Genomic DNA, 27,790 nt, shown 5'->3' on the forward strand with positions numbered 1-27,790 from the left:
GTTTGTTTCTGTGTTTACCTGACACAGCTTTTATTCCAACATACCTTGAGGTTGTAACAGTGATACTATCCGGCAATTACATAAAGCTTGGGCTGTTCAGAGCAAGACTACAGACATTACATTATTAACTGATTAAGCCCCACAGCGCCCAAGGGATGCTTAGCAAATACCAAGATAAACCAGGATAAATCATCATTTTGGCTGCTTGTCTCAGATCTACCAGGTGGAGTTGACAGGAAGACCTCGCCTTTGGAGACCAATCACTCTTCTTAAAACAGAGCAGTTTGATTTTTTAAAAACTCTAAAGATTAGTTGCCTAATGGGCTGTTCTTTCAGTGACGAACAATCCACTGTGAGCTGGAAATCCTCTCTAGATTAGTGGATAGGAGCACTGGCTGGCAATGCCACAGCGATTCCCATGATTCCTTGCAATTTTAATGAATCCTTCATCGCCAAAACTTAGACCCCAGCTGTTGAAATAACAGAGAATGAGACATTAGGAGAATAATTAACACTTTCATTGTGAACAAGGGGCTTTTCAAAGGTCTTACGATTCTCAGTAAGGAACTAAAAATAATTATCATGTAGCATTATTATCTCATGTTATGGATGCTTCCAGTAACATGGGCCAAACTTGGGCCCCAAAATGTTGCTGGACTAAAACTCCCATTAGCTAAACACGGAGTCCTGACAACAACTGAGCACCCAAGGTTGAAGAACAATGCTTTAGACCAGGCTTCCTCAAACTCGGCCCTCCAGATGTTTTTGGCCTACAACTCCCATGATCCCTAGCTAGCAGGACCCATGGTCAGGGATGATGGGAATTGTAATAATAATAATTATTATTTATTATTTGTACCCCGCCCATCTGGCTGGGTTTCCCCAGCCACTCTGGGCAGCTTCCAACAAAGTTTAAAAATACATTAAAATGTCACACACTAAAAACTTCCCTGAAGCTTGTCTTCTAAATGTCAGGTAGTTGTTTATCTCTTTGACATCTGACGGGAGGACGTTTCACAGGGCGGGCGCCACTACCGAGAAGGCCCTTTGCCTGGTTCCCTGTAGCTTTGCTTCTCGCAGGGAGGGAACCGCTCGGCGCTGGACCTCAGTGTCTGGGCAGAACGATGGGGTTGGAGACGCTCCTTCAGGTCTACTGGGCCGAGGCCATTTAGGGCTTTCAAAGTCAGCACCAACACTTTGAATTGTGCTCAGAAACGTCCTGGGAGCCAATGTAGGTCTTTCAAGACTGGTATATGTGGTCTTGGTGGCTGCCCCCAGTCACCAGTCTAGCTGCCGCATTCTGGATTAGTTGTAGTCTCAAAACATCTGGAGGGCCGAGTTTGAGGAAGCCTGTTTTAGACTAAAGTGTCTCAGAATGGATGGGCAGTGGACTCACTGATATACAATGCTGGCTTAGCAGCTGGTTCCCTAAAGGGTATCCTTACCTATTCTTCACAAGCCAATATTCTTTGCCTTCTTCTGTTCCATATCCAATTACGACGACTCCATGATTTATATGCTGAGAACACTTTGGATCATCATATACACCTACATAAAAAGGATAAAGAATCACTTTCAGGTGTGTATGAGCGTATGGTACATTTTTAAAACTGAAGCAAATCAAAGTTGCTCTTGAAAAATAGTCCTCCTAGTTTAGGGTCAACAAAATGTGCTATATTCCACCAAGAGGATACAGGAAGCTGCCTTCAGGGCTGCCAAATGAGAAGGAAGAGATGGCACCCATTGATCCCATGTACAGAATCTGATCAGGTTGGTAGTTGAATCTTACTTCAGCAGTGGTTATCTGTTAACATCTTCCACTATAGTGTCAGGCTAGCCTTGTGGGCACAGAGCAGGCTAAGTTAGGAAACCTAGGGGAAATAGTGGGGGTTGCTGTTGCCCTTGGCACCTGCATCACTCTGCCAAATAGCAGGGCCAGCCTTTGCTGCCTCATAACAATTCAGACCATTGGTCCATTCAGCTTAGTATTATCTAGACTGACTGGCAGCAACTCTCCAGGGCTTCAGGCAGGGGTCTGTCCCAGTCCTACCTGCAGACGCCAGAGATTGCACCTGGAACCTTTTGCATACAAAGCAGGTGCTGTACTGTTGCGCTACAGCCCTTCTGCAAACAACAGTGGGGGAAGCAGGTATCAAAGATGCAAAGGTAAAATCATAATGTGATATTAATTGGAGGAGGGGAGGAAGTAATAATACTAGAGTAGTAACCTAACTCCTTACCAAGTTTGGCATTGGTGTTTTGGTAAGGGGGAGTTTTGAGAAAATGTTAGTAATGTCCTGGGAAGTTATGTAGCCTGTTGGTATTCAGTTGGTGAGGTTCAGGACCAACTAAATGTAGGTCACATCAGCACTGGAGAGAAAAGGAGATTAGTACACCAAAGCAAAAGAGAGGGAAGAATAGTTCTAGACAGGCCAACAGTAAACGTGAGAATAATACAAGGCATAATTTATTTGTTCATAGTGGGTCCTGCATTGGGTCCTGTTTGGGGTTAAAAATGGGTCAAGGTTGTGGAAAGCTTGAAAAGTATCTATGGAGAGAACAGCAAGGAATTGTCAAGGATCACACACAGTTGAATAATTTATTGAAGGAAAGGTAAAATTGCGGCTTTCAGAAGACCATTAATCTGTGTGCATGCACACACAATCAGCCCTGTCTGAACAACTTGCCTGCACAAAATGGCTGACCTCACTGGGATAGCAAAAGAGTCTGCTTCTTTGCATGCCAAAGAGGGTTGAATCCAACTAAGCCATACTCAGAGTAGACCCATTGAAATTAGTGGACTTAAGCTAGTTTTGATGGGCACGAAAGAAAGCACTGATTTTGGTGCACACCCATGTTCATCTTACGCAGTGCTGTTTCGGTTCCACTGCAGTTCGGCTTCCAAAAAAAGTGACTTTACTTGTAAATGTGAAGGCCATTCATTTCCATGCAAACAAAATATAATAAAAATGGGGGGGGTGTGGAGAAGAGAGAGTCATCAATTACTGTATATATCGTTCACAGACTGAAAACAACAACAGCTAATACTGTTTGTATTTACTGGCTGGATTTCCACTCCAGACATGAAACAAATAAGTAAGTGAACAGCTGGCTATTTCTGCTCCTATTCCGTCAGAATTCTCTGTGTCCCTTGATTTCCAATGAGTCTGTCCAGAGTATATTTGCAGGGAAGCACAGTAGAACTCACCTCGCTTAAACAGGAAGAATGACATTAGACTTGCATCTATACCAACCGATACAGGGCCAACATTGGCTACGGCATCCATCAGGGCAGATTCATCTCCATATGGGAGAGTAACATATTTAGAGCAGGTAGCAGCTCGTGCAGAGGGGTCGTAGTGGCACGTTCCATTCTGAAAGAAAAAGAAGATAAAGTTGCTTTTCCTCCATGAGTTTCTCTAACAGTATAAGATCTTAAGAAGAACTCTGTAGCTGGATCAGGTCAAAGGGGCCTGCCTTGTGGGTAGCAGGTTTTTAAAAGGTGTGCAGTAGTGACTACTGCTGACACCAGGGCTGGATCTACGCTGACCTGTTTAATGTTGTTATAACGATATTAGATATATCTAATCTATATCTTAGTTAAATAAGTCAAATAATTTTAGCTGATTTCGCAACTAAGGCACTGGTTTTATTTTACAAAAATATTCAGGTGAATGCAATCATATTTCTGAAGAAGAAGAAAGAACAACTTTGTTTCAGATGATGCACGCATACAATAAGCAAAGATCATCTTAGAAGAGGTACGTCTTTGTAAGTAAGTACAATGAATGTAATTTATTTGCAACAGTCTCTAATGCCTTGCTAGCAATCATGACAGGATATATTCTGAAATAAATCTGCAGATGCACTCTGTAGTGTTTTATGTTTACATTCAATCTAAATTAAATGATACAAACCTTGGCTTCATATGGGTAGGAAGCTTCCGAATCAATGCCTTTGTTGTCTATGATATACTGGAAGGCAGCCCGCATGTAGCCTCCATTGCACCCATGGTTTCCATACTTACTGGAGCAGTCAACAAGGTTTTGTGCACTGAGAGACACCAGTTTCCCTGTCTTGAGTTTTAGCTGGCCTTCCAGGGCCCCAACAGCACTAAAGGCCCAGCATGCACCACATGCACCCTAAAATGGAGAGGAAGCTATCAGAATCAGTTTCAAAGGAAGAAATTGCTAAGTTCCAGATGACCCGTTCATTGAGCCTTCGTTCTCATTTGTTTGTGGAGAGATTAGACAACATTGTAGCAGGCATTTCCCCACACTTTCCAGTGCACTTGCCAATTACTTTCCTTATCGCAAAAAGTCTGATTTTTCTGGAAGCTGGTTGTTGTGCAAGTCCTTGCAATCAGCTTTAACTGCACAATTTGAATTTGCTGAGGTGTGACTGAATCCCACCCAAAGACAGTGATGGTCTGGAAATGCCGAAAGACCCTCTCTTACCTGGTTCTTAACATCTGTGACACACCCTTTCTGCCTCCAGTCTACAGCATTGGGGAGGACTCCCAGACTTCGCACATAATATGTTGAATTCTGCATGCGTGAGTCAGGAACTTTCAAGCCAGTCAACATAGCAGTCACCTCCTCACTGGTCTACATGAAGGAACATATTCCAGAGATGTTGCTGTGTTAGGTGATAGCTTCATGAAGCAAAAGCAACCAAGAGTCTTGTGGAAACTTAAAGACTACCAATTTTATTATGGCATAGAAACTTTCATGGATTTCAATAAGATGCATAAAGGAACATAGATGCACTTAATAAAAAGCAAGAATCGGTCACATTTTTTCTGTAAAGGGTTCATTCCCTCAGGTGGGTAAGGACTAGGGATGGAAGGACCTGTCAATTTGGGTTCTCTTAGTTTCTCATTTTTCCAATATTAAATTCAGTTCTCCACATTTTGCAAGCAATTTGTGATTTATTTATTTTTTAAATCCTCATAAAAATTCATTAGCATTTTAGATCAAATTCCTCCTAATAAACACATTTTTATATGTTTTGTTTACTACAGTACATATTTTTGCAAACAATTTCTCTGGTGTTATTTTCATTCACATCTTCCTTTCTCAGTACATTTTACCCCTGATATATGCAATTTTGTAAACATTATTTCATTGGAGAACTATATGACAACATTCGCATAAGTGCAGATTTCGGAGGATACCTGTTTTAGTTAGCATATTATTTCGGAAGGTGTGAATTTCATAGATTCACCTTTAAATGCATACTGAATTGCATCTCTCCTCCATCCCTAGTAATATGCAGAATTATGCTGTCATACTATATTTCACAGTTGGAAGGGATTTTGAAGTTCATTAAATCCAACCCATTACGACTTGGTGCTAGCTCTGTAACACAGCTAAAGCACCCTCCTTCAGTAAGATGAAAATGTTAATACTGAAATCTACTTATGAATTGGACTCCCCTCCCCTATTTCACATTTAAAAAGTAATGTTTAGGAGGAGCCCTAGAAATGAAATAAAAATTTTCCACCTCTCTCTAATTTTTATTGCTGTAGTTTTCCTCAATCCCAGCAGAAAGTTGATTCAACCAGTTTCAGTTATTTGGTTTCAATCAGTGGCATATTTGTTCTAATATGACAGAATTACCAACATACCCATCAATCATGTTAAACATTCGTTTACTAACCATATCCCCCAGATGATTCATGCCAAGTTCATAGGAATGTAACCCCAGCGAATGTTCGAGGTTATGCAACATGATAAACTGCAGATTCCTTTCCCAAGTCATACGTCGACCACCTTCCTCTTTCTTAAAAAAAAGGAAAAATGCAGAAGCTCACATTGTTTATGAAGGGAAAACTATCTATTATTATTACCATTGCTATTTTATAAATTTATATGCAACTTTTTCATATAGATGTGCTGGAAGTGGCTCACACGACAGAAAAACAAAAATGCTGATTGATACATGATTCCAATAAGAACCAAATGCTACATCATTTCAAAGCATAACACGACAATCACACAAATCACTTGGTTTGATTATGTGAAGATGATAACATTTTAAGGTTGTCATAAGGCAAACTATCAATAATGAAAACATACCAAAATGTATTTATTATTTAAACTAACATAAGACTGTTTTCACCCTACAATTTAAAGTTTGGGTCAATACTGCCATATCTATACAAACAGAACCCAAACTCATCCCAATGCCTGCAACTAAGGTCACATCTACACTTAGTGCTGAATCAGCAAACGTCAGTCCACAGAAAGCCCAAATTACCATTTGCTCTGATTCAGCATTAAAGATGGGGTTTTCCTGGGGAAAACAGTGGCAGGTGAGGGAAAATGCTCAGACACAGATGAGGAAATAGGAAAGTGTAGACCTGTGCCTAAAAAGCACAGGGCAAAAGGTAAGTATGGATGAGTCCTAAGTATCCCACTACATCAGAGTTGTTGATTACTATCTATACAAACAGAATCGGTCCTTTGGGCCTCTTGGTTTCTGCCCACAGCCAGCCCATAGTGGAGGATGTTGCAGAAGTTTATACTTATTATTGTGATATGTGTCGTTTATTGCCCTCTGCTTCAGTTTTCTAACTGATCAAACAACTGTTAGATCCACTTAATGTCTGCTCATATTCTCCAGAACAGGAATGAGGAACTCAAGTGCCTGCCTCCCCGAACTTAGCAGCTGGGGCTGGTGAGAACTGGGATCTAGCAACATCTCAAGGGCCCCAAGTCTGCCTCCCCTACTCCATTATCAGACCGGACTATCTTGGCTCTCACTCCAGCTGCCTTGACTACTTGGCCTTGCTGCAGACCTGGCCTGATACCCCTGGAATCACAGGGCGTTCTTTTCCCCTTGAACCTCTACATTTGCCCTTTCATCACTCTTCTGCTCACCCGGCACTCTTTGCAACCATTTCCATATTTTACTCTGTCTTAAGGCTTTCAAAGCCTTCTGTGTGGGCTCAGTCATTTGACCCAGACTTGGTTATGCTAAGCACATTTTCCTGTCTATGGGGACGGACAAGATGGTGCCCTCACTACACCCCATGTACAGAGGCCACCTGGACTTGCATAGTCTTTATCACACTGACAGCAGTAGCCTATCTTAGGTGGGTTGTGTGGCACACACAGCTGTGTCCTCCCACCACCTTGCAGCAGCTTCTCACCATCACCACCTCTATGTCTGCTACCAGAGGTAACTGCCTCACTCTACCCAACTGTAGGGTCACAACTGCTGAAGCATCTTCCTCAGACTCAGTCCTCAAAAGGCTCTGGAAAGCAGTTCTAAATTAGCCCTTGATGGCATCCATCTCTGTGTTGTATCCAGTGCTAGTCCTACTCAGACTCATTAATGGACATGACAAACTTAGGTTCATTGCTTTCAGTGGGTCTGCCCTGAGTAGAACTAGCATTGGAGACAACCCTCTGACACCTCTTGATTTCCTGCTACTTGCTTGCTCCTAGAACTGGTGGGGCTTACAACTACAGTGGTACCTCGGAAGTTGAACAGAATCCATTCTGGAAGTCTGTTAGACTTACAAAATGTTTGGGAACCAAGGCACGGCTTCCGATTGGCTGCAGGAAGCTCCTGCAGCCAATCAGAAGCTGCAACGGACGTTCGGGTTCCAAAGAATGTTCACAAACGGGAACAATCACTTCCGGGTTTGCAACATTCGGGAGCCAAAACGTTCTACTGGCAAGGTGTTCGGCTTCCAAGCTGTACTGGAATTTCTACACCCAAGCTCCAATGCCGACAGCTTGTGCCCATACCTCATTTTTGTATGTTTTGCCATACTTTTTCTTCCAAAGCTCCCAGTGCCTGTTGAGTGTGGGGTCCTTCTCCCAGTATGCAGATGATGATGAAGCAGCAGCAGCAAATGCCAGGAAAACACAGGCCCACAGTTCCATCCTGCTGAGGCAGACACAGAAAGCTGGTAAGTACGGGGTTGCTGGTGTCATGGCGATAAGACAGGTGGCTTCCAGGGTGAGGTGAACCCTGGGTAAGCACCTGGAACCCCTGGAATCTCTCACCACCTGGAGATTGGGATGCCATTCTTATGTTCTTAATCTGGTATTTCAGCACCTGGGAGAAACATAGCTTGCAGTCTTCATTGTAAGCTCAGTCTATATCCAGCCCTTGTGGCTATGTGTATATTTTAGGACCCACCCTATTCCTCACATATTAATATGCTATAAATTGTTGTTTTTTAAATTGCTGTGAGCAACCTAGGACCTTAGGGCAAAGGGCAGGTACTAAATAAAATTAACAACAACCTCTAGCCTCCTTTTCCAACTTTCCTTTTGTTACCTACCTCGCCTGAATAGTCTTCCCCTTTCCATAACATTTCCCCCAATAAAGAGTTCTGCAGTATCTAAAAGCTGGCCACAGTTTAGTGTATGGGGTTTGTTATTGTTGTTGTTGTTGATCCTAATAAAAGTTACCCCTATTTTACTTATTTAAAAGCATTTCTAAACCACTTAGTATATAGTGTGTGTGTGTGTATCTCAGCCTTTTGGAGGGTGCCCTCCTCTCTTATGGACCTGCACCCTTTTCTAAAAGAAAAAATAAAGTTACTTCCTCAATTGCTCCGAAAGAGATCAGTAAAGGAGAGAAAAAAATCTCTTTCTCCAAGTCTCTCCTTGTAAATACCTACCTGGATGTCTTTCAGCAGGCTGAGGCTGGGTGTTCTCTCTTGACCTCTTCTTTAGGGTGTAAGAAGCCTTCCTGTTCCAGGAGCCCCTTTCTTATGTTGTTTCTCCAGCTGAACCTTTCACCAACACTGCTCCTGCTTCACCTGCATGCTGTTGATAAAAAGGCTACTTTCGATTTCTTATGCTCAACGTCACATGAGCCTCCCCACCCCAATAAAGGAAATGCCTTGCTTTCATTACAATGGTGAGCAATCTGAGCATGCAAGATGACTGTGAATTGATTTGTTACATCTTCAGGCTTGCTAGGAGATTATGAAACAAGGAAAGTTTAGCTTGGTTCTCCACTTCACAGGATGCCCTGCATTTATTTTCTGCATCTGCATCTCTCTCTACACAAATTGTGCTCACACAACCAGTTACTGGGCTGCTTTCCCCCACTGGATGTGTGTCTATATTATTAAGATTTAAACTAGTTGTGAAACACATTGAAGGATAGATGATATGGATCAAGCCAAATTAGAAATGGATGAATCTGTCAATTTCAGTTCCTCTCAGTGTCTCTCTTTTTCCTGTATTGAATTTAGTTTATAATTATTTGTGCATCAATTGCAATGGGGTTTTTTTAAGTCCTCACTAATATCTGCTCACCGAAAAATGTGACCCAATCCAAATTCTTCCCCCATCCCTAATCCAAGTAAAACAAGTAAAGTTACTAGTACTGTACAAGTAACCAGTAACAGATCTGTCCTCCCTGAGTCAATCTGTTAGGAGCAGAGGAAGCTGCCTTATACTGAATAAGACCCTTGGCACATCTAGCTCAGTGCTGTCAACACTGACTGGCAGCAGCTCCCCAGGGTTTCAGATGAGGTGTTTTCCCAGCCCTTTCTGGTGGCATCAAGGATTGAACCCAAAACCTTTGCTTGCAAACCATGCACTCTTCCACTGAGCCATGACTCTTCCTTCTTCCAGTTTGATATTGGTGATGTAAACAGATGGCACAAATTTAGGATACAGACGTCTCTCAGAAGCTGTGAGTCATGATGGCTATATGAAGCCTCCAGGTCTAGAGGCAGCCTACCACTGAATGCCAGTTGCTGGGGAGAGACAGTGAGAGAAGGTTGTTGGCATCCAGCCACACTGGTAAGCTTTCTGGAGGCATCTGAGCGGCCACTGTGAGAAGCAGGATTCTGAGTAACATATACCCACTTTGGCCTGATCCCGCCAGGCTTCCCAAGCCTATAATCACAGAATGGTAGAGTCGGAAGGAATCCCTAATGGTTATCTAATCCAACCCCCTGCAGTGCAGGAATCACAGCTAAAGAAACCAATCAGGAGGTCAGGCAAGAAGTCATTTGGCTTTGCTGGAATGTGGAGAAGCCTTTGTAAAATATCTCTAGCCCTTCTCAAAAACCTGAAGCAGGAAGGAGTCCCTGGAATTGGGTGGGCCATGAAAATATAAACTGGTTTAATTTTAGTGTGGCATGGAGAGAGCTGGCTCATGTCGAACCCAGAGACTGTAAGAATTTGGCTTTGCTGTACAAGCAGCAGCTGGGCTGAGGGAACAAGTGGTTTTTGATACTTGCCACAGTGAAAGGTCCTCTTTCGCCCACACGTATGCACTGGGGCCTGACTCTTGAGTTGAAAGCGGCCCAAGTCACTGCACTCAACAAAATTCAGCTGATGCCCTTCCTGTAATCACCAGAAAGGAGAACCAAAACTTGACCCAGCTGCTGCCAGTTTTTTCTTCCTGGGCTCACTGATGCTTTCTGCACCCATGCAGACAGTTCAAAGTCCTTGTTTTAACTTGCAAAGGCCTGAACAATTCAGGTCCAGGAAACCTCAGGGACCACCTGAACCCTTATATATCCCAGTTCAATCGCCGAGATCATCTGCAGGAATGATGTTGGTCATCCCCCAAGTGGGCAAGGCTCATTTGACAACAAGAAGAAACCAGGGTGTCTTCTGTGCCAACTTTTAAACACCTGCTGAAAACTTTTCTATTCTGCCAGGCCTATGCAGGAAATTAAGAATATGCCATTGTACAATGGTTAATTGATGCCTGTTTTTAACTCTCTTTTTTAAAAACAAAAAAACAAAATTATTTTATGGTTTTAGGTTTCATTGCTGTGAACCGCTTTGGTTTCTTTTTAAATGGCATAGTGGTATAGATTTTTTTTTAAAATAAATAAATAAATAGTAAACATTTCAAAAAGCCAGGCCAAGTTGGACCAAGTCTAGAAGTTTTGCTCTCTGCAGCGAAGGACAGGATGGCATGCTTGTTTCCCACTCATGTTCAGGACTGGTACTTGAATCTCACTTAGGAGCGCAGCCCTAAGGATTTGAATATGGAACCTTCTGCATGAAAAGCTGGTGTTCTGTCACGGAGCTACAGCCCTTCCTTTAAAAACAACCACCTCATGGTTTTGAAGAAACGGCCAGTTTGAATAGGAACCGAGAAAGTTGCCTTATGCTGAGTCAGGCAGTTTGTCCAACAAGCTCAGCATTGTCTTCAGTGACTGGCAATAGCTTTCTGGGGTTTCAGGTGGGACATTTCCCTGGCCCCACCTAGAGATGCCAGGGATTGAACATTGGACCTTTTGCATGTAAAGCAGAAGATCTGCTACTGAGCTAATTGCTAGTAAATTCAGAACAAAAGAAAGCTCTTTGACACAAGGCATTGCTAGTTTTGGGAAATCACCCCACCCCACCTTGGTTGGTGGCCACTGGTTCACATGGCTTTTTCAAAAATCCAAAAGGTTGAGCAAATTCATGGAAATCCATGGCCAATTGCCAAGACTGAAATCAAACCTCCAAGTCCAGATGCACTATACCCCTGAAAACCAGGCAGATGGCAGGTGACAGCTGGTGCCTTTGTGCCCTGCTTTGGGGGCTTCCCAGGGGCACCTGGCTGACTTGAGTTGGAAATAGGATGCTAGATGGACTGGACCCCAATTCCTCTTTGTCATTATGATCCCAACTTATAGCTGTAGCAGCAATCCAGACATAGAAAGCCAGTGGCAGCAACTGAGTCAACCTGAGACCACTCCCCCACTCCCTCCCCGAGAGACTGCTGCCCCCTTCAAGATTTCATTGAAGCACCACCTCTTCACCTCCGGGCCTCACACTCCCCCTAGCCCTGCTCGCCAAAACAGATAATGCACACAAAAAGCATTCATGGAGTATAAAAAGGACTCCGTTGAGACTTGCTTTGAGCAAGTCGCTTGCTCTTAGGGCTTTCTCTGGGTCCCTTAAAGTTCTGTCCTTGACCACCTTTGTTTACTTGATTGCTGGACCTTGCTGGGCTGCTTCATACCCAAAATATGACCTAGCACACCTGCTGGATCTTGCACCCTCCTGACTGTGGGCTCCACCTCACCAGGACTGGTCATTCATGGAGGATGTGGCTTGGCTCACTTGCTTGAGTGATCTACTTTGTGTGTTCCTTCCTGCTTTCTCTGCTTGAGGATGTTCTGATGCCCTGATTTGCACACACCAGGCATGTGGAACCTCAGGCTCCGATGCAGTGAGCAAATGCGGCCCTTCAGCCCTCTCTATCTGGCCCTCAAGACCAAGTCACACACCCCTCATCAGCCCCTGCTTTGCATCCTCCCCTTGTAGGTTGTTGCCCTGCTGGGATGTGTCCTTACACTCTGAAAACGTTTCTCACTTGCCTGGATAAGAGAGGAATACCCAAGTGTAGAGACCTTTGCTCTTTCGCGTTGGGAAAATTTTCATTCTGGGATCCAAGAATCAGCTCAATAAAAAGATCTGCATTAATCTATGCTGGATTTTGTATTGGCATTGTAGTTGAGGTAGAGAGAGAATGTGTTCCTAATATTAGCAAGTTTCCCATTTTTCTTGCAGAGGAAGAACCAAGAGACATTTTGTGTTTAAAAAAAATGAAAATGAAAGAAAGCTTTTTAATATGCTGTCACAGACAACTGCCTATATCATTGCAGCAAAACAGCTTTCACGGAAGTCCCTTGTTAGTGCTCCTTAATGTCAGCTCAGGAAGCCAGCCATTTGCTGACACGAGGGCCACTTCTGGTGTGGCAGTGCATGCATGGACTGGTCACATCTTTGGGAAGCTGGCCAGGTTGGCAATCCCGCAGGCGTTGTCCATATTCCGGGCCATCAGGATGTAGCCCTTGTTGCCCCAATCTTCCCCCCAGCTATAGGGAGGAGAGGGAGAGAGAAGGAAAGAAAGAAAGAAAGAAAGAAAGAAAGAAAGAAAGAGAAAAAGTAAGAACGTGTATGAACATTCTCTGTCAGCCAACACATTAGAAAATTCAGCTAACCAGGCAGGTGAGATGTCACTTCTGTTTTGTTTCATCTGCTCTGGGTATCTATTCATTTCCTGCCTCTACTTAAAGTGGTGGTGATTGCTTTCAAAAGCCAAAATCGCCTGGGACCAGGAACGTCAGGAGTGTAGAGATGCAATTTTGATGTGCAGGAGTTGCCCATGAGTACGAAAGAGCCGGCTGCTGGATCAGGCCTATCAGGGGCCCATCTGGTCCAGCAAGCTGTGTTCACAGCGACCGAAGGCCCCCAAGAACCTTGGAATCTAGACTGACTGCCTCTGGACCTGGCAAGCTGATCAGTGGTCTGGAAACCAAGTCTTATGAGGAACGGCTGAGGGAGTTGGTTATGTTTAGCCTGGCTGAGAGGAGATGGGAGAGCCATCTTCAAATTTCTAAAGGGCTTCCACATCAGGAATAACTTTCTGACAGTAAGAGCTGTTTGACAGTGGAACAGACTCCCACGAGAGGTGGTGGTGGACTCTCCTTCCTTGGAGGTTTTTAAAAAGAGGTTGGAAGGCCATCTGTCATGATGTATGATCTAGCTGTGATTCCTGCACTGCAAGGGGCTGGACTAAATGAACCTTGGGGTACCTTTCAACTCCAATTTTTTTATTCTATGACATCAGAAAAGCTGGATCAAGCCACTGGGAGCCCATCTAGTCCAGCAACCTGTTCTCACAGCGGCCACCCAGATCCCTGTTGGAAACCCACAAGTAGGACCTGAGCACAAGAGCCCTCCTGTGGTTTGCAGCAATTGGGATTCAGAAGCATCCGTGCCTCTGACTGTGGAAGAAACATAGGAATCTGCCTTATACTGAGGGTCTGTACACGCTGTATCTTTAAAGCACATTTGAAGCACATTCTTTCACTCAAAGGATTCTGGGTACTGTAGTTTACCCCTCTCAGAGTTACACTTGCTGACAGATCGTGGATGTTTGTCCTCCTTCCAGCCTCGCAGTTAAAGTATCTTAGCCACCTATCAGAGCTCCTCCAACCCACCATTCTTGGACATACTTTTAGAAAACTTCAGATACGTACCTGTTTTTAACAATCCAGTGCTTGGTGCCTTTCTGAGTCCCATAGCCCACAGCCAGGACAGCATGGTTCATGTTGCTGGCATCGCATTGCTCGTCGTAATACACACCTAAGGAAACCAGGACTTCCAGGTTAGCGCCATCGGCTAATGGCGGATTCCCTCCGAGCTCCGGAGGGAATCGGCTCCGCAGGATTGGGTCTTGACCGCTGCGGCGACGCAGGGATCCTCAAAAATCACAGGTGGTGAAGCCTGTGAACCTGGTGACTCGGCGGGCACCATTTGTGCCCCCCCCGACCTGTGAAGGAGCCTTTTTAAAGGCTTCGGAGCAGGGGACAGGGTGAGCGGCGCGGTGCTGAGAGTCGACTGCTTCTCCTGCGGAGTGAAGCCGCATTGCCATGGTCGGAGAGCGCTGACTTCTTTTTGTGAACAATTGGACTTTAAAGCAACAACCCGTGAGTAGTACGGAAATTGGAAATAATTTTATTTTTTTTTAATTAGGCACGATCGGGGAAGGCGCAAACAGGAAGTCCGTCTCCCCGTCTTGTAAATAATTTAAAGCAAGGACCTGCTAACTAAGGTCGAGAGAACCCTTTCTTTTTTACTTGGTAAAAGACATTAATTTCACGATTTGGCAATATAAGTAATCTTACTGGAGGATAAAGAGCTAATCTTGGGAGCTGAAGTGCCACCCCCCCCCCCGGACCCGGGAGTGCTCCGCGAGAGAGCCTGCTGATGAGGTATTGAAGAGTTTGACAGCTGTCAAATTTAGCTGTCAAGACAGGAAAAGAGAACTTTGTTTCTGTTGTTTCTGCTGGCTATATTTGTTACAATTTGGTTACAATTTGTTGAAAACAAGGAAGAACTGTTACAAACTAACTTGATTTTTGGATTTGAATTGGAAGGAATATTAAGTTACCAAAATCCCTCTAGAGGGGGATTTGGGACATTACAAGAATGGCTGGAGGAGGGAAAATTCAGGCTGGGTTGGACAAAGTTTTTGTTTTCTTGGGAAAGTTACAAGGCCAAATTGATGTTTTGGCTACAAATGTTGCAACTCTGAACTTAACAGTAAATAACATCACTGAATTTGATAAGGATTTGACTCAGGAAGCCCATGCAGCTGGACAAAAAGAGAAACTTGAGAGCTTTGAGAGTGTGGAGAAGGAGATATATGTTGTTCCTGAGGAAAAGGAAGGAGGAGCTGTAACTTTGCAGATGATAAAGGAGAGCCAGAGGCCTGACATGATGGCTACAAAGGAAAATAAGAACTTGATGTCGAAAATCTGGCTTGAATTGGAGATTGAAGAATGGAGAGATCTCCTCATGTGGAGATCTGAAGACCCAAGGATTACAAATTTGCTTAAGGTGGAAGTTGGAGCTTTGGGGACATTTGGACTTGAAAGGAATAAGAAACATGATTCGGGCTCCACTTTTAAGTATGGAGGTCTGGCTGGAAGAAACATGGATCCCGTTGGGCCAGAGCTTCTCCGAGATCTGGTGTTTAATATTAAGGACTATAAAAAAAACCGGCAGAGAGGAATTGAGAGAGAATTAAGAGCCTTGGACGTGAGATCTCCAGGCTGATAGTAGACTAAGACTGATGGACATTTGTTGGGGATTGAAACCGGGAAGGGGGGGTGGAGTTTGGGAATCCAAAGGGTGTATAATTACAATCTGTTTTATTTTTATTTTATTTTGTTATTTGTATGAAAATTGGGGAATTTGTGGAAGGGAAATTGGGTCAACATTAGAAAAATGTTTTAAGAACGAGTATTGATGCATAAGTATTGTGTTTAAGTTTGGATAAGGCAAAATTGCTTTTTTAAAATTAACTAAATAGAAAAAGGTTAAAATTAGGGATAAGAACTTGCTGAACTAACATTTTGAATTGGAATATAAGAAGGGGAGGTGTGGGGAAGTCAGGGAAATATGTTATAGAAAAATAAGGATTATGAACTTAATGTGTTTTTAAACCTTTTTGTTTTTCCTTTTTTGATTCTTTTTTAATGTATTAAAGTTGAAAATTTCAATAAATATCTTTTTTTTAAAAAAAGGAAACCAGAAGGGGCAGGGTGTGACTCAGTTTAGCCTATCGCAAACTCTGTCTGTGGTTCTCAAAATGGGATGGACAAATTAGTCAGTTTTAGTGGCTCCTTTTTCCAATCTTAAATTCAGCTACTGCAGATCTTTCCTGCATAGTGTGTATGTGTTTTAAAATAAAAAAGTCCACCTTGCAAAAAAATGCCAAAATTGTATCGTGCATTTCTCCAGTGCGGTGTGGTGGTTGAACTGTTGGACTAGGACCTGGAAGAGACCAGGGTTCAAATCCTTCCACTTGGCCACATGGTGGTCCCTGGGTGTGACCTTGGGCTGGTCACTGCCTCTCAGCCTAACCTACTGCACAACAACCTACTGTTGTTGTTAAGCTTTGAGGGTCATACTAGGACAAGGAAGACCAGGGTTAAGCATCCCCCTCAGCCACAGGGGGTGGCTGTGGGGGTGAAATGAGGAGAGGGCGATGCTGCCTTGAGCTCCTTATAAATGCAGTTAATTATTAAAAAATAAGTGTGTAATATTTTGCCTTATACAGTTTGGCATGCCATTTCCCCAAATGTTATGCTTTTCTCTATGTAATTGCCATGAATCTATGAATGTTTATGCCGACTTTCCCCCAATCTATGCATTTTTGTTTGCCATTTTGCTGCAGTAGTCCATCCTCTCTTACCTCGGCTGTAGAAGTGGAAGGAGGCCAGGCTGGCATCGATGGCCACAGCGATGGGGCCTATCCGGGCAACAGCTCTTTTCAGGGCCTTCTCGTTCCCCTCGGGGATCTCCCTGTAACCACGGCACTTGGCAGCTTTACCAGTTGGGTTATACATACAGTTTTCATCCTGCAAGGTGGATGAACAGGAGAGGGTGAATACAGAGCATGGCAGATTGTGCAGAGGAGCAGTGGAGTTTTGGTTTGGAGCTCAGGTTTCCCATTACCTGGCCAATATATGGGTAGGAATCGTCCGAATCAATGCCTCGGTTCTCCTTCACGTATTCAAAGGCATGGGTCATGTAGCCGCCCTCGCAGCCGTCATTGTCGGTGACGCAGTCCACCAGGTTCTGTGGGCTGAGGTTAAGCAGCTTGCCAGTCTTCCTCTTGAGCTGCCCCTCCAAGGCGCCCACGGAGCTGAAAGCCCAGCAGGACCCACACTGGCCCTGCCAAGAAAGAAGGGGGAATAAACTCAAAACGAGAAGCGGTTGTGATCAAAACAGCCTTTCCCCAAAACGGCGTGCTATTTGGCCTTGCTTGTGCTCCAGGGTGAATAAGTCTTCTGCATCTCTGCCTTGGGTATACAGTATGATTGGATTAGTCCATGGCTCCCAAAAACAGAATTAGCATCTATTATCATTACCACGGCTCTCAAAACACAATTCTTCTTAATTATCATTAGTATTGCTCCCCAAACAGAATTACTCTTTATTGTCATTACCATGGCTCCCGAAACACAATTCTTCTTTATTATCTTTATCATTTGGGAGTCATTATCATGGCTCCCCAAACAGGATAACGGCTATTATTATTTGTGCTTATTATTTGTGTCTTTCCTCCAGAAAGAGCCCGGCATGGTTCTGAAGGAGCATAAAGACACAACCACCCACACACAATAGCTAAAAAATTCTTCTCTGTGAATTTGTCTAATCCTTTAAAGCCATTCAGGTTGGTGGTTATCACTATCCCTTGTGGGAGCAAATTCCAGAGTTTGACAATGCTGTGCTGTGCAGTGTGTGTGTGTGTGTGTGTGTGTGTGTGTGTGTGTGTGTAGAAGGCCCTCCTTTTGTCTAAAGTGGGATCCTTGGACCAAAGGGAAGGAGCAGACAGCATCACAAGCCATGCAGGGATGACTTAAAGCCCACCCAGCAAGAAGCTGTAAACAGAAAAAAGAGATGAGGATTTTCACCTGATCCTTGACTGGAGTTACATAGCCTTTCTTTCTGTAGTCCATTTCGTCAGGAACCCTCTTTTCCCAGTCTGGGATGTAGAGGGTGTCGTTGGTTTGTTTGCGTGAGGAAGGGACTTTGAGCCCCGTCATCTTCTGAACAACTTCTTCACTGGTCTGGAGAAGGAAAAACAGCGAGCGAGCGAAAGGTGGATAGATGCATTTGTACTCTGTGAGTTGCATTCTTCATTTTTTCCAACTATTTATATTCTGCTTAACTCTGTAGTCTTTAAGCGGTACGCAACAGGATTACCCCCAAATGCTGTTGTTGCCCAGACAGGCTGATGGCGCAACAAAGGGTGTGGGGACAAAATAACCCAAAACAAACGCCAGAACATTAGTGGTATGAAAAGTTACAGGATTTCAGCAAGAAGTTACAGGGATACGCACTGATTGGAAATGAAGCAGTGTGACCGCCTCAAACGCTTGCAGGTGCAAATAGTATTGAAATTAGGATCACGTGTCACAGCCTGGATATTCATCATAAACATGAATCGTCATACGTGTGCTGTAAAAAGAACTTCTAGAAGTGTCCCAGGTTACTAGGCTTTTCCGAAACTGGAGGCTAGGGAGACATTTATAAGGAGGTGGTGGAGGGTAACAGAAGTGAAGCCGGATTAGCAGTGGAGGCAAGTGGATGTAAAAATAAGTCAGCCTTTCGTAAGGGGTTGGTCAGCTAAAATATTGGCAGTTACCACCATCCCCCCACCCAAGTTAAAAGGTTACCAATCTTCACTTTTGGATTATTTCGCTGCAGAGATGACCCCAGCAAATTTCCACCACTAGCACTACCTACCATATCTCCCAGGTGGTTCATAGCCAATTCAAAAGTGTGCCTTCCCAGAGAAAATTCCAAGTTATGGGTGTTGATGTATTTAAGGTTCTTCTCCCATACAAGCCTCCGGGAGACCTCATCCATCTGTAGGTTACAAAAAGACGAAAGGTTAGTTCAATATCTTAATGTACAGGACAACCCCTGGTGGCCCTTGGTCCAGAAGCGCCCCCCAGCCAGGTTTCACCTGGACCCCTCCTGACCACCTGCTGTTCTGCAGGAAGCAGAAACGGTTTCTGTTGTGTGCAAAGGGCACAATTTCAGGTATACCCTCTGCATGAACAAATTGTTGCTAGCAGATCCAAACAGTGGGGTAATGTCTCAGCGGAGAGGTAGATCTTTGTTCCTCACAATGCTGCACAAAAAGCAGCCCATTTTGCAACCACTAGAGTTCTGCAAAGATTTGAGGAGGCTTTCCAGGATTTCAAACCAGGAATCTCTCACAGCTCTACGTGGGGATGCCAGGGATTGAACTAGGGACCTTCTGCATGCAAAGCAGGTGTTCTGCCACTGAACTGGTGCCCTTCCTCAGGACAGGCCAGCAGCTCTTGCCTTGGGAGAGAACCAGCGAGGGCCAATGCCCCTTCCCGCCTTGCTGCCCAGTCCCCCTACCTTGCCATTATATTCCTTCCTGTGGGTTTTCTTCCAGAGTTCCCACTGAGAGTCCAGCATTCCGTCAGGAGAGCCATCAGTAGCCTTGGCTATTGGCAACAGGGCAGCTAGTATGACAGTGGTCCACAACATCCTGGAATGGGAGAAAGGAGGGCAAGGATGAGGAAGGGAGGAAAGTATCGGGTCACATACACACCGTCCCTTTAAAGCACATGGCTTCCCCCAAATAATCCTGCGGACTGAAGCGTAGCCCTCACAGTGCTGCAATCCCCAGCACCTGGAACAAACATCTGTTCCCAGGATCCTTTGCAGGAAGCCACACACTTTTAATGGATGCTGGATCTGATTTGGGAGTAAGGATGCACAGGATCAAACCCAGCCAGCCACCCAGGAAGCTCAGAGTGGGACCTCTGGACAGTCCTCATCTGCCAATATGACTGACCTCACTGGGTCATTGTAAGGTATAACACGAGGAGGGGTGTTGACGGGGTAAAACCACGTATGCTTGTCCTGAGCTCTTTGAAGGAAAGGCCAGCTCTTTAGATTGGTAAAGTTTGCCGAGTTCAAAAAGAAGTGAGCTGGTCTTGGTAAGTTTGGGGTCCCCCCTCATTCTACCGGGTGGGGCGTTGGACTGCTGCCTCCCAAAACCTACCTGGACGGCACTTCTGCTGAAAACAAGTTATTTTTCTGTCTTCTACAGCCCCTTCCCCCCTCTCTCTCCCCAAAACCCGTCCTTTGAAAGGACTAGGAAGATAAAAGAGTCACGTGCAGCGCCACAGCTGGTTCCCATTAATACACTAAACAGCGCTATACGTCATCACTTTCAGCAAAACCAAGATCTGGTTACCTTTGTTCAGCTCTGTAGGGAGTAAAAAAAATAAACCGAAAAACTGGGGCAAGCTAAATCTCAGTGGAACCCTGTAGGTTCAGGGCTTCAGACAGGAGCCTTTCACAGCCCTTCCTAGAGATAGGACTGGGCCTCTAAGGAGATCTTTCAGAGGATTTTTTGTTCCTCCCACCCCCCAAAATAAAGTAAGATTCTAGTCCTCATGGTTCTGAAGAAAGGGCTGATTTAAAGAGGAACGTAAGAAGTAGCTGTCTTATCCTGAGTCGGGCCACTGGGTCTATCTAGCTCAGTGCTGTTGACGCTTGGCTGGCAGCAAATCTCCAGGTTGCCAGAGAGGGAGTCTCTCGGCAACATCTGCAGAGGACCAAAGGTCCCCCCATTCCATGCCTGATTTAGATGACTGACAAACCACCGCAAGGCTGTAGCAGTGATGGCCAACATGTTGCCCTCCAGATGATGCAGGTCTAGATTACCATCGCTGACCATCGGTGACATTGGTTAGGGTTGATGGGAGGTTTGAGCCTTAAGGAAGGTTTGAGCCTTAATAAGGGATGAAGGGATCATAGATCATAGGATCATAGAGTTTTCCCCACCCACTTCCCGCCCTAGAAGGGTCGTCTAGTTGATGGAGAAGACATCTTTGATTTGGCCCATGTTTCAATGCAAACCCACATAATTTGTGCTTCTCTCAAAACAACACGTAAACTGAAACACAGCCATCCTTCAAAATTCACCGCTCTCCAGATTTTGCAATGCATTTCTCTGATGCTCAGTCGGTTAGAGCATGGTGTGGATAATGCCCAGTTTGCAGGTTCAGTTTCCGTAAGGGACAGCTGCATATTCCTGCACTGCAGTAGGTTGGACTAGATAATCCTCACAGTCCTTTATGATTCTATGATATGCAACCCCAATCTCCCAAACGAGTATAAGAATTCATATGAATAAAAATGCAGTTTAGTGAAAACTGCAACCAAATGTATTATGTTAAATTCCCTGCAAACAATGTGTATATTAGGCAAAAATTGCATGCAAAAAGATGTTTATCAGTTGAAATACATGCTAAAATGCATTTTTTTAAAATAAATAAATCATGAAATGATGCAGAGGACTGAAAAAAGCAGAAACCAAAATTGGTAGACCAGTCACCCCCTCTCTTCTACAGCTGTCTTACCTGAGTTAAAACTCAGCCACTGAAGTTCTCTTGCAAGGGCAGGTCTGCAGGGCAGAAGTTGCTTTTTAAAATACCCAAAGATTGCAACTGAGTGGACGAATGCCCGCGGGCTGCTTGGCTTTATGCTGAGCTGGTTTTGAGGAAGTCTAGCCAGGCGGTGGAAAATCTGGGCTGTTTGTCTCAGGCAAAGTTTACTCAGGTTTGCAGACTGACCCGTGGTAAGAGAACGAGGGGGGCTGGGAGTGGGGAGGCCTGGTTGCGGGAAGAGGATCAACTTCCTCACATGATCCTTTGGCAAAGATCACATCACTTTTCCAGCTGGCTCAGGCTGAACTTCAGCTCTGACGGGAAGTGGGTGGGAAAAACAGTTTCCAATCCAGTGCTACTCCTGCTCAGAGCAGAGGGATATGGATCTACTCTGAGTACAGCTTAGTTAGCTGTAACCTAATAAAGAATAAGTAACAAATTTGCTAGGTACTTTCAAAACATTAAACTCGCTTCGCAAATAACACAAACCCCATTTTACAAAAGGAACAGTAGAAAGTCCTTCTTCATGCAGCACATAGTTAAACTGTGAAACTTAGGAGGCAATGATGGCCACCAACCTAGATTGCTTTTAAAGAAGATTAGACAAATTATTATTATTATATATTTATTATTGCTGTTTAATTAATTTGCATACCACCCTTCATCTGAAGATCGCAGGGCAGTTCAGAACAACAAAATACAAAATGAGAATACAAAATACATAATAAAACAAAAACAGACCGAGAACCCCCCCTTCCAGAAACACATTTTAAAAGCTATAGAATGTTTAATCAGCCAAAGGCCTGGTTGAAGTGAAATGATTCTGCATGGTGCCTAAAGATATGTAATGAAGGGGAGCCACTGTAGAAAAGGCCTGTTCTTGTGTTTCCACCTTCCAGATCTCTTGTGGAGGAGGGCCTCTGATGATGATCACAGGGTCTCGGTAGGTTCATATGGGAAGAGGTGGTCCACCTAGAGTTATCGCGGTCCCAAGCCGTTTCAGACTTTATCGGTCAACACCAGCATTTTGAGTTGGGCCTGGAAACTAATTGGCTACCAGTGTAGTCAGGCTAGGATCGTTGTAATATGCTCAAACCATCTTGCTACGGTGAACAACCTGGCCACTGAATTCTGTACCAGCCGACGTTTCTGAACCGTCTTCAGAGGCAGCCCCACGTATAACGTGCTTAGTAGGTTACTGGAGTAGATAGGGGCACAGCTGGGCCATCAACCCAGGCTGGTGGAAGGAACTCGGTGTCACCGAGGCCACCTGAGTCTTAGGTGACAGCAATGGATCCAGAAGAACCCCCAAGCTGCATCCCTACTCCTTCAGAGGGAGTGTGACCCCATCAAGAGCGGGCCACCTCCCATCCATCCAGTCTAGGGAGCCACCCATCAAAAGTGCCTCTGTCTTATCTGGATTGAACTCCAGTTTGTTGGCTCTCGTCCAGTCCAGCACTGAGGCAAGACACTGGTCCAGCACATCCACAGCCTCACCTGCAGATGTAAATGACAAGCAGAGCTGAGTGTCATATTGCTGACAATGTGCTCCAAAACTCTGGATAACCCCACTCAGTGGTTTCATGTAGGTGTTAAACAGCATAGAAGATAAAATTAATGGAGGAGAAGACTTCTGATGGCTGCTAGTCATGATGGCTATGCTCTGCTTCCATAGTTGGAGGCAGCAATACTTCTGAATACCAGTTGCTGGAAACCACAGGAGGGGAGACGGTACTTGTGCTCAGGTCCCGCTTTGATATGCAATACAAATCTTTGATATGCTCCCTCGGAGCCAGTGTGGTGCCTTGGTTAGAGTGTTAGGCTGGGGGGACCTGAGAAATCCAGGGTTCAACTCCCCACTTGGCCACAGAGCTCTTACTGGGCGACTGTGGGCCAGTCTCACAGTCTAGCCTACTTCGCAGGGTTGTTGTGAGAATGAAATGGGGAGAGGGAGAAAGAACCACAGACCCTGCCTGCAGCTCCTTGGAGGAAAGACAGGATATAAACATAAGAATAAAGAAATGAATTAAGGCTTGCTTGCCCCAGAGCATCATGGCCTCGTACGACACAACCCACACACCTTTATTTGAGTTTCTGCCATTTAGCATAGCGGCATTGTGAGGATCTATCTTGCGTTTTCCTTCTCAAATATTTCTGCAAGCTGCCTTTGATTGTTCAGAGTGTTCAGAGCTGCAGAGATAAAAGAGTAGAATCTCAATCAAGGCTGTTTCTCCTGCTGGCTTTGAAAAGGAGATTTTGGGATTGATTTGGAGCTGGTTTTGTTATTTCCCAGCCCCATCCCTTCCAAATTCTGGGTTGGGCAGGCACAGGGCACCAAAACCTACAGCAGCAGGAATGCGATGAGCAGTTGACCTTGAGCTCACTTTGATTTGCTAAAAATTGTCATAAGTCAATGCTTGTGCATGTGTGTATATGTATGAATAACAGGGAATTTCCAGCTGGAGATTCGTAAGGCCCCACATGACACAGAGAAGGCAAGAGTCACATCTAGCAACACAAAATGTTCTGGCTCCCAAGCAAATGAAGTGGAAGCCAGGCTAATGAGAATTTGAATTCAGAATTCAGACTGCTTTTCTTCACAATGGCTGCTTGGGGTTTATGTTGTGTTGGTGCCATGGATGCTTTGGGAGAGGGCAGCACACAATACACAGAAATTAGAAAACAAACAAATAAATGAATACCCCATAGGGGTGGAATCCTTGGGCTTGGGGGCTGCATGTGGTCTCAGGACTCTCCTGAGTGGTGGTGGTGTAGAAATATCTGAGTTTTGCATGATTTGAATATAGCCTTGCATGGTAAGAGTCAGATCCATGACTCCACCTACTTATGTTCTCAGCCCTTCCCACAATTGCATCTGGTCCTGCCCACCACTGCATGTGGCCCCTGAAAGGTTCCCTATTGTAATTTCTTGTAATTCATATTTGGTGTCAGCCACCCTGAGCCTGGCCCTGGCTGGGGAGGGCGGGGTATAAATAAAATTATTATTATTATTATTATTATTATTATTATTATTACTACTACTACTACTACTACTACTACTACTACTACGAGGGGATCTGGCCCCTGTGGGCTGAAAAGAATGTCTCCTGCCCCTGAAATCAAGCTTAAGTATGCAAAACTGAATTACATCCTTTTTTAAAAAGTTTAGGTGGGAAGAAAGGAAAACTAGGAGGTGGGAGATCTTAAATGAAAAGATGTGACTTGAGTCACCAGCTTCACATCAGGAATGTGCTCTTTTTGCAGAAAACTACAATTCTGGCAGCACAGCAAACCAGAGAGGTTTTGATTTTCAAAGGAGAGCCTAACTGCAAACAGCTTACATCCAGCCTTCGCCAATGCGCTGCCCTCCAGATGTTTGAGGACTACAACTCCCATAACCCCTGGCCAATATGGCTGTAGAGCACAGCTGGGAGCACCAGGTTGGTTGGCCCAAATCTCTTTGGGGGACATGTTTCAGAAGCAGGACTCGATCCAGAAGCAGAAAATAACACCTGGGTGCATTTACAATGAAACCATGTGGAAAGTTAAGATGTCAGTCGCCCCCACCTGCAGGTGCACGTGCAAAAGAGGCTCCCTTTCCCACGATGCATGACTCTTGCTAACATCTGGCAGCTGCCCATGGGTTGCTTGTTTTTGCAGATCAGGCCAGAGGCAGCAGTTGATTTTCAGAGCAGACAGAATTACACAAGGCATAATTATTAATTAACAGGGGGGATTTGACGTGCCAAGGTCCAGCAATGGTTGCTACCTTGGATTAAGGCTTCCTAGCTGGCAGTGACCATATACAGCCACTTCCAGACAACATCTTTATCAAACATTTATCCTGATCTGTCTGCAGGGATGTCAGATGATGTTAACTATTTCAGGAGCCTTCGTTCTAATTTGTTTGTGAGGTTAGATGACGTTGTGTCAAACAGAGCACCAGTCCCACACTTCCTGGGGTGGATCTACACACAGGAAAAAACCGCTATAAATATGTCAGAAATTAAATCGTTATAACAAAAGGGGGGGGGGAACCTATGTAAATACTGCATAGAAAATTTGTTTGCTCTCTGGCATCATCTGGTGTTGCATGTTCATAACACATTCAAAGTGTTGCTTTTTGACTAATGTGGCTGAGTCCCTAGTATGTTCTGCCATTTCTTTCCTCTATCACAAGAAGTTTGATCTTCCAGGGAAGCAGGTTTTGTCATGCAAGACCTCCCAAACTGCTATGGCCTCTTTGAGGCTGCCGCTGTTGGCATAAGACGAATACTGTAGCCATCTAGTCCGGCCTCCTGTTCTCACCATGGGCATCCAGGTGCCCCATTGGGGATCCCAGAAGCAGAACCTGAGCACCAGCGCTGATGGGAGCTGGAGTCTAACCACCTTCTCTTGACCCCATCGACATAAGAAGCATGACAGAAGAGAGAGCCTTTTCTGCGGCTGCTTCCATATTGTGGAATTCCCTCCCAAGAGAGGCCAGGCTGAGGCTGGCTCCCTCCTCGCTCGCTCTTTCCGCCAGCAGGCTGAGCGAAATCTTCCTGTTCAAACAGACCTTTGGAAACAAGGGTCTCAGCTACATTGGCAAAGAAGAAATGCTTTATATTCATTGCTTATGCATTCTAACACTGCGACACCAGATGGCGCTGTGGAGTTCCATTTTTGCCAACCCGATTTCCCATACAAAGTTTGCCATGCATTTAATTGAAACGCTTCTTTGATGTGTCTAGATTGAGCATGAGGTGCAGGCGATGCTGATCACTGGGCTGCTGTCAGGTCAGGCTGTGCTTTAATACCTAGTTTTAAACGTGTTCTGATGCATTATAATCACTGCTTTTAACTAGCTTGTTTTTATTGCTTTGTATTTTTGTCCTCAAATGTTGTAAGCTGCCTTGGATCCCAATTTGGGAATAATAATAATAATACAGTAATAATAATAAATATTACTTATACCCCACCCCTCTGACTGCTTTCACCCAGCTACTCTGGGTGGCTTCCAGCATGAAAGCTTCCTGATACAGGGCTGCCTTCAGATGTCTCTGGAAAGTCTGCAGTTGTCTATCCCCTTGACATCTGAAGCGAGGGTGTTCCACTGCGGAGGGTGCCACCACTGAGAAGGCCCTCTGCCTGGTTCCCTGTAACTTTGCTTCTCACAGTGAGGGAACTGCCAGATGGCCCTTGGAGCTGGACCTCAGTGTTTGGGCTGGACGATGGGGGTGAAGACGCTCCTTCAGGTATACTGGGCCAAGACTGTTTAGGGGTTTAAAGGTCAGCACCAACATTTTGAATTGTGCTCAGAAATGAACTGGGAGCCAATATACAAATGCATTAAACAATGACAAAATCACATTAGGAGTGTCACAGACTAGCCATCCTTTTGTTAAGTGAGACATGAAGAAGTTCTTGATTTGTCTTTTTCTGCTGCCCTGGAGCTGCTGCTAAGTCTGTTTCTTGCAGGGACCTGGTTTTAAGATCTTTCAGTCCTCTTTAAAATGCAAACCGCAGCCCAGTACTCTCCTGATGTTGTGGAACTACAGCTCCTGTCAGCCCCAGCCAGTGGGAATCGTAGTTCCCAAAGATGTGCAAGGGTTGGCTGATGAGCACGTACAGAGCTACTCTTTCAGAGCTTAGTTAGTGCAAATGCAGGACCCATTTCCCCTTCCCTCTAGCATACTTCCCTCTGCAGGAAGATCATTCAGCCTGGGCAGCTGCTCTGCTGGGCAAAAGCTCCACCTGTTGGTTCCACCACAACTATAAAAAGCACAGGAGCCCTTTCAGCTGAAGCAGGGGGTGGGAAGGAGGAAGTGGGAAACTTATGACTATATTGCTGCTGGTGGTGGGTTTCCTCCCCCCGAAAAGAAATGGGAAATGGGTCATAGGAGGAACTGACTACTTTGCTGCAAGCCATGAAGTGGTTTTCTTTAGGCACAAAATCTGAGCTGCTTCTTCACACACACACATACCAGTTTGCTAAACTATCTCACATGTATCCCTCCTTTCCTCCAACTAGCTTGAGGGGGCGCTATATTCTCCCAGCAACCCTGTGAGGTAGCTTAGGATGGGAGGCAGTAATGGATGGGCCAAAGTTGCCCCTGTGGGAGCTTAATGGCTGAATTTGGTGGTGGCAGTGGGGGAGAGATTTGGTCTATTGGTCCAAAATGCCACAGCCAGACTACTGGCTGGGATTCCGTTTAGATCCCACATAACCCGTCTTAAAAGCAGCTACATCGGTTGCCGGTTTGTTTCTGGGCCCCATTCAAGGTGCCATGATGGCAGGGGGTTGGACTAGATGACTCCTTTGGGTCTCTTGGAACTCTGTGTAAATAAAAA

The 27,790-nt window shown here is 44.8% G+C and overlaps 2 protein-coding genes and 1 long non-coding RNA gene across 8 annotated transcripts; 1 reads left to right on the plus strand and 2 right to left on the minus strand.

The window, feature by feature from the left end:
- On the minus strand, nt 1-8,755 carry CTSS (cathepsin S). Of its 2 annotated transcripts, none has more exons than XM_053368602.1 (8): nt 8,645-8,755; nt 7,761-7,902; nt 5,662-5,784; nt 4,458-4,607; nt 3,918-4,142; nt 3,209-3,374; nt 1,446-1,548; nt 1-470 (listed from the first exon to the last, which is right to left on the minus strand). In XM_053368602.1, the coding sequence occupies exons 2-8, from the start codon at nt 7,896-7,898 to the stop codon at nt 371-373; spliced, it is 1,005 nt and encodes a 334-aa protein (XP_053224577.1). In that variant the 5' UTR covers nt 7,899-7,902; nt 8,645-8,755; the 3' UTR covers nt 1-370. The 2 variants fall into 2 exon arrangements, with proteins under 2 accessions (XP_053224577.1, XP_053224578.1); XM_053368603.1 differs by having other exon boundaries at nt 7,761-7,899; nt 8,645-8,750.
- Nucleotides 1,477-26,383, plus strand: LOC128403647 (uncharacterized). Of its 2 annotated transcripts, XR_008327988.1 has the most exons (8): nt 1,477-1,579; nt 3,671-3,775; nt 7,800-7,924; nt 8,700-8,886; nt 16,687-16,982; nt 17,970-18,140; nt 24,722-24,897; nt 26,191-26,383. It is a non-coding gene; the product is annotated as an uncharacterized LOC128403647 (long non-coding RNA). The 2 variants fall into 2 exon arrangements; XR_008327989.1 differs by lacking the exon at nt 8,700-8,886.
- On the minus strand, nt 12,543-23,630 carry CTSK (cathepsin K). 4 transcript variants are annotated; one of them, XM_053368608.1, is made up of 8 exons: nt 23,538-23,630; nt 19,413-19,545; nt 18,765-18,887; nt 17,930-18,085; nt 16,968-17,186; nt 16,705-16,870; nt 13,982-14,087; nt 12,543-12,814 (listed from the first exon to the last, which is right to left on the minus strand). In XM_053368608.1, exons 2-8 carry the CDS (start codon nt 19,542-19,544, stop codon nt 12,715-12,717), a joined length of 1,002 nt encoding a protein of 333 aa, XP_053224583.1. In that variant the 5' UTR covers nt 19,545; nt 23,538-23,630; the 3' UTR covers nt 12,543-12,714. The 4 variants fall into 4 exon arrangements, with proteins under 4 accessions (XP_053224583.1, XP_053224579.1, XP_053224581.1 ...); XM_053368604.1 differs by lacking the exon at nt 23,538-23,630 and adding an exon at nt 21,431-21,722; XM_053368606.1 differs by lacking the exon at nt 23,538-23,630 and adding an exon at nt 20,065-20,816.
- Nucleotides 26,384-27,790: the final 1,407 nt, after the last annotated feature.

This window comes from Podarcis raffonei, chromosome 16 (assembly GCF_027172205.1).
Source record: "Podarcis raffonei isolate rPodRaf1 chromosome 16, rPodRaf1.pri, whole genome shotgun sequence".
In the NCBI taxonomy this organism is placed as follows: Eukaryota; Metazoa; Chordata; class Lepidosauria; order Squamata; family Lacertidae; genus Podarcis; species Podarcis raffonei.

Bases quoted from the DNA above. Each gene is read 5' to 3' on its own strand.
- CTSS (XM_053368602.1), bottom strand. From the start codon at position 7,898: ATGGAACTGTGGGCCTGTGTTTTCCTGGCATTTGCTGCTGCTGCTTCA. The intron at 4,143-4,457 runs GTAAGAGAGGGT...TCTCCATTTTAG, and splicing joins TCACAGATGTTAAGAACCAG to GGTGCATGTGGTGCATGCTG. The intron at 471-1,445 runs GTAAGGATACCC...TTATTTCAACAG, and splicing joins TATTGGCTTGTGAAGAATAG to CTGGGGTCTAAGTTTTGGCG.
- CTSK (XM_053368608.1), bottom strand. From the start codon at position 19,544: ATGTTGTGGACCACTGTCATACTAGCTGCCCTGTTGCCAATAGCCAAG. The intron at 18,086-18,764 runs GTAGGTAGTGCT...TTCCTTCTCCAG, and splicing joins TGAACCACCTGGGAGATATG to ACCAGTGAAGAAGTTGTTCA. The intron at 14,088-16,704 runs GTAAGAGAGGAT...TGGTTTCCTTAG, and splicing joins CTTCCACTTCTACAGCCGAG to GTGTGTATTACGACGAGCAA.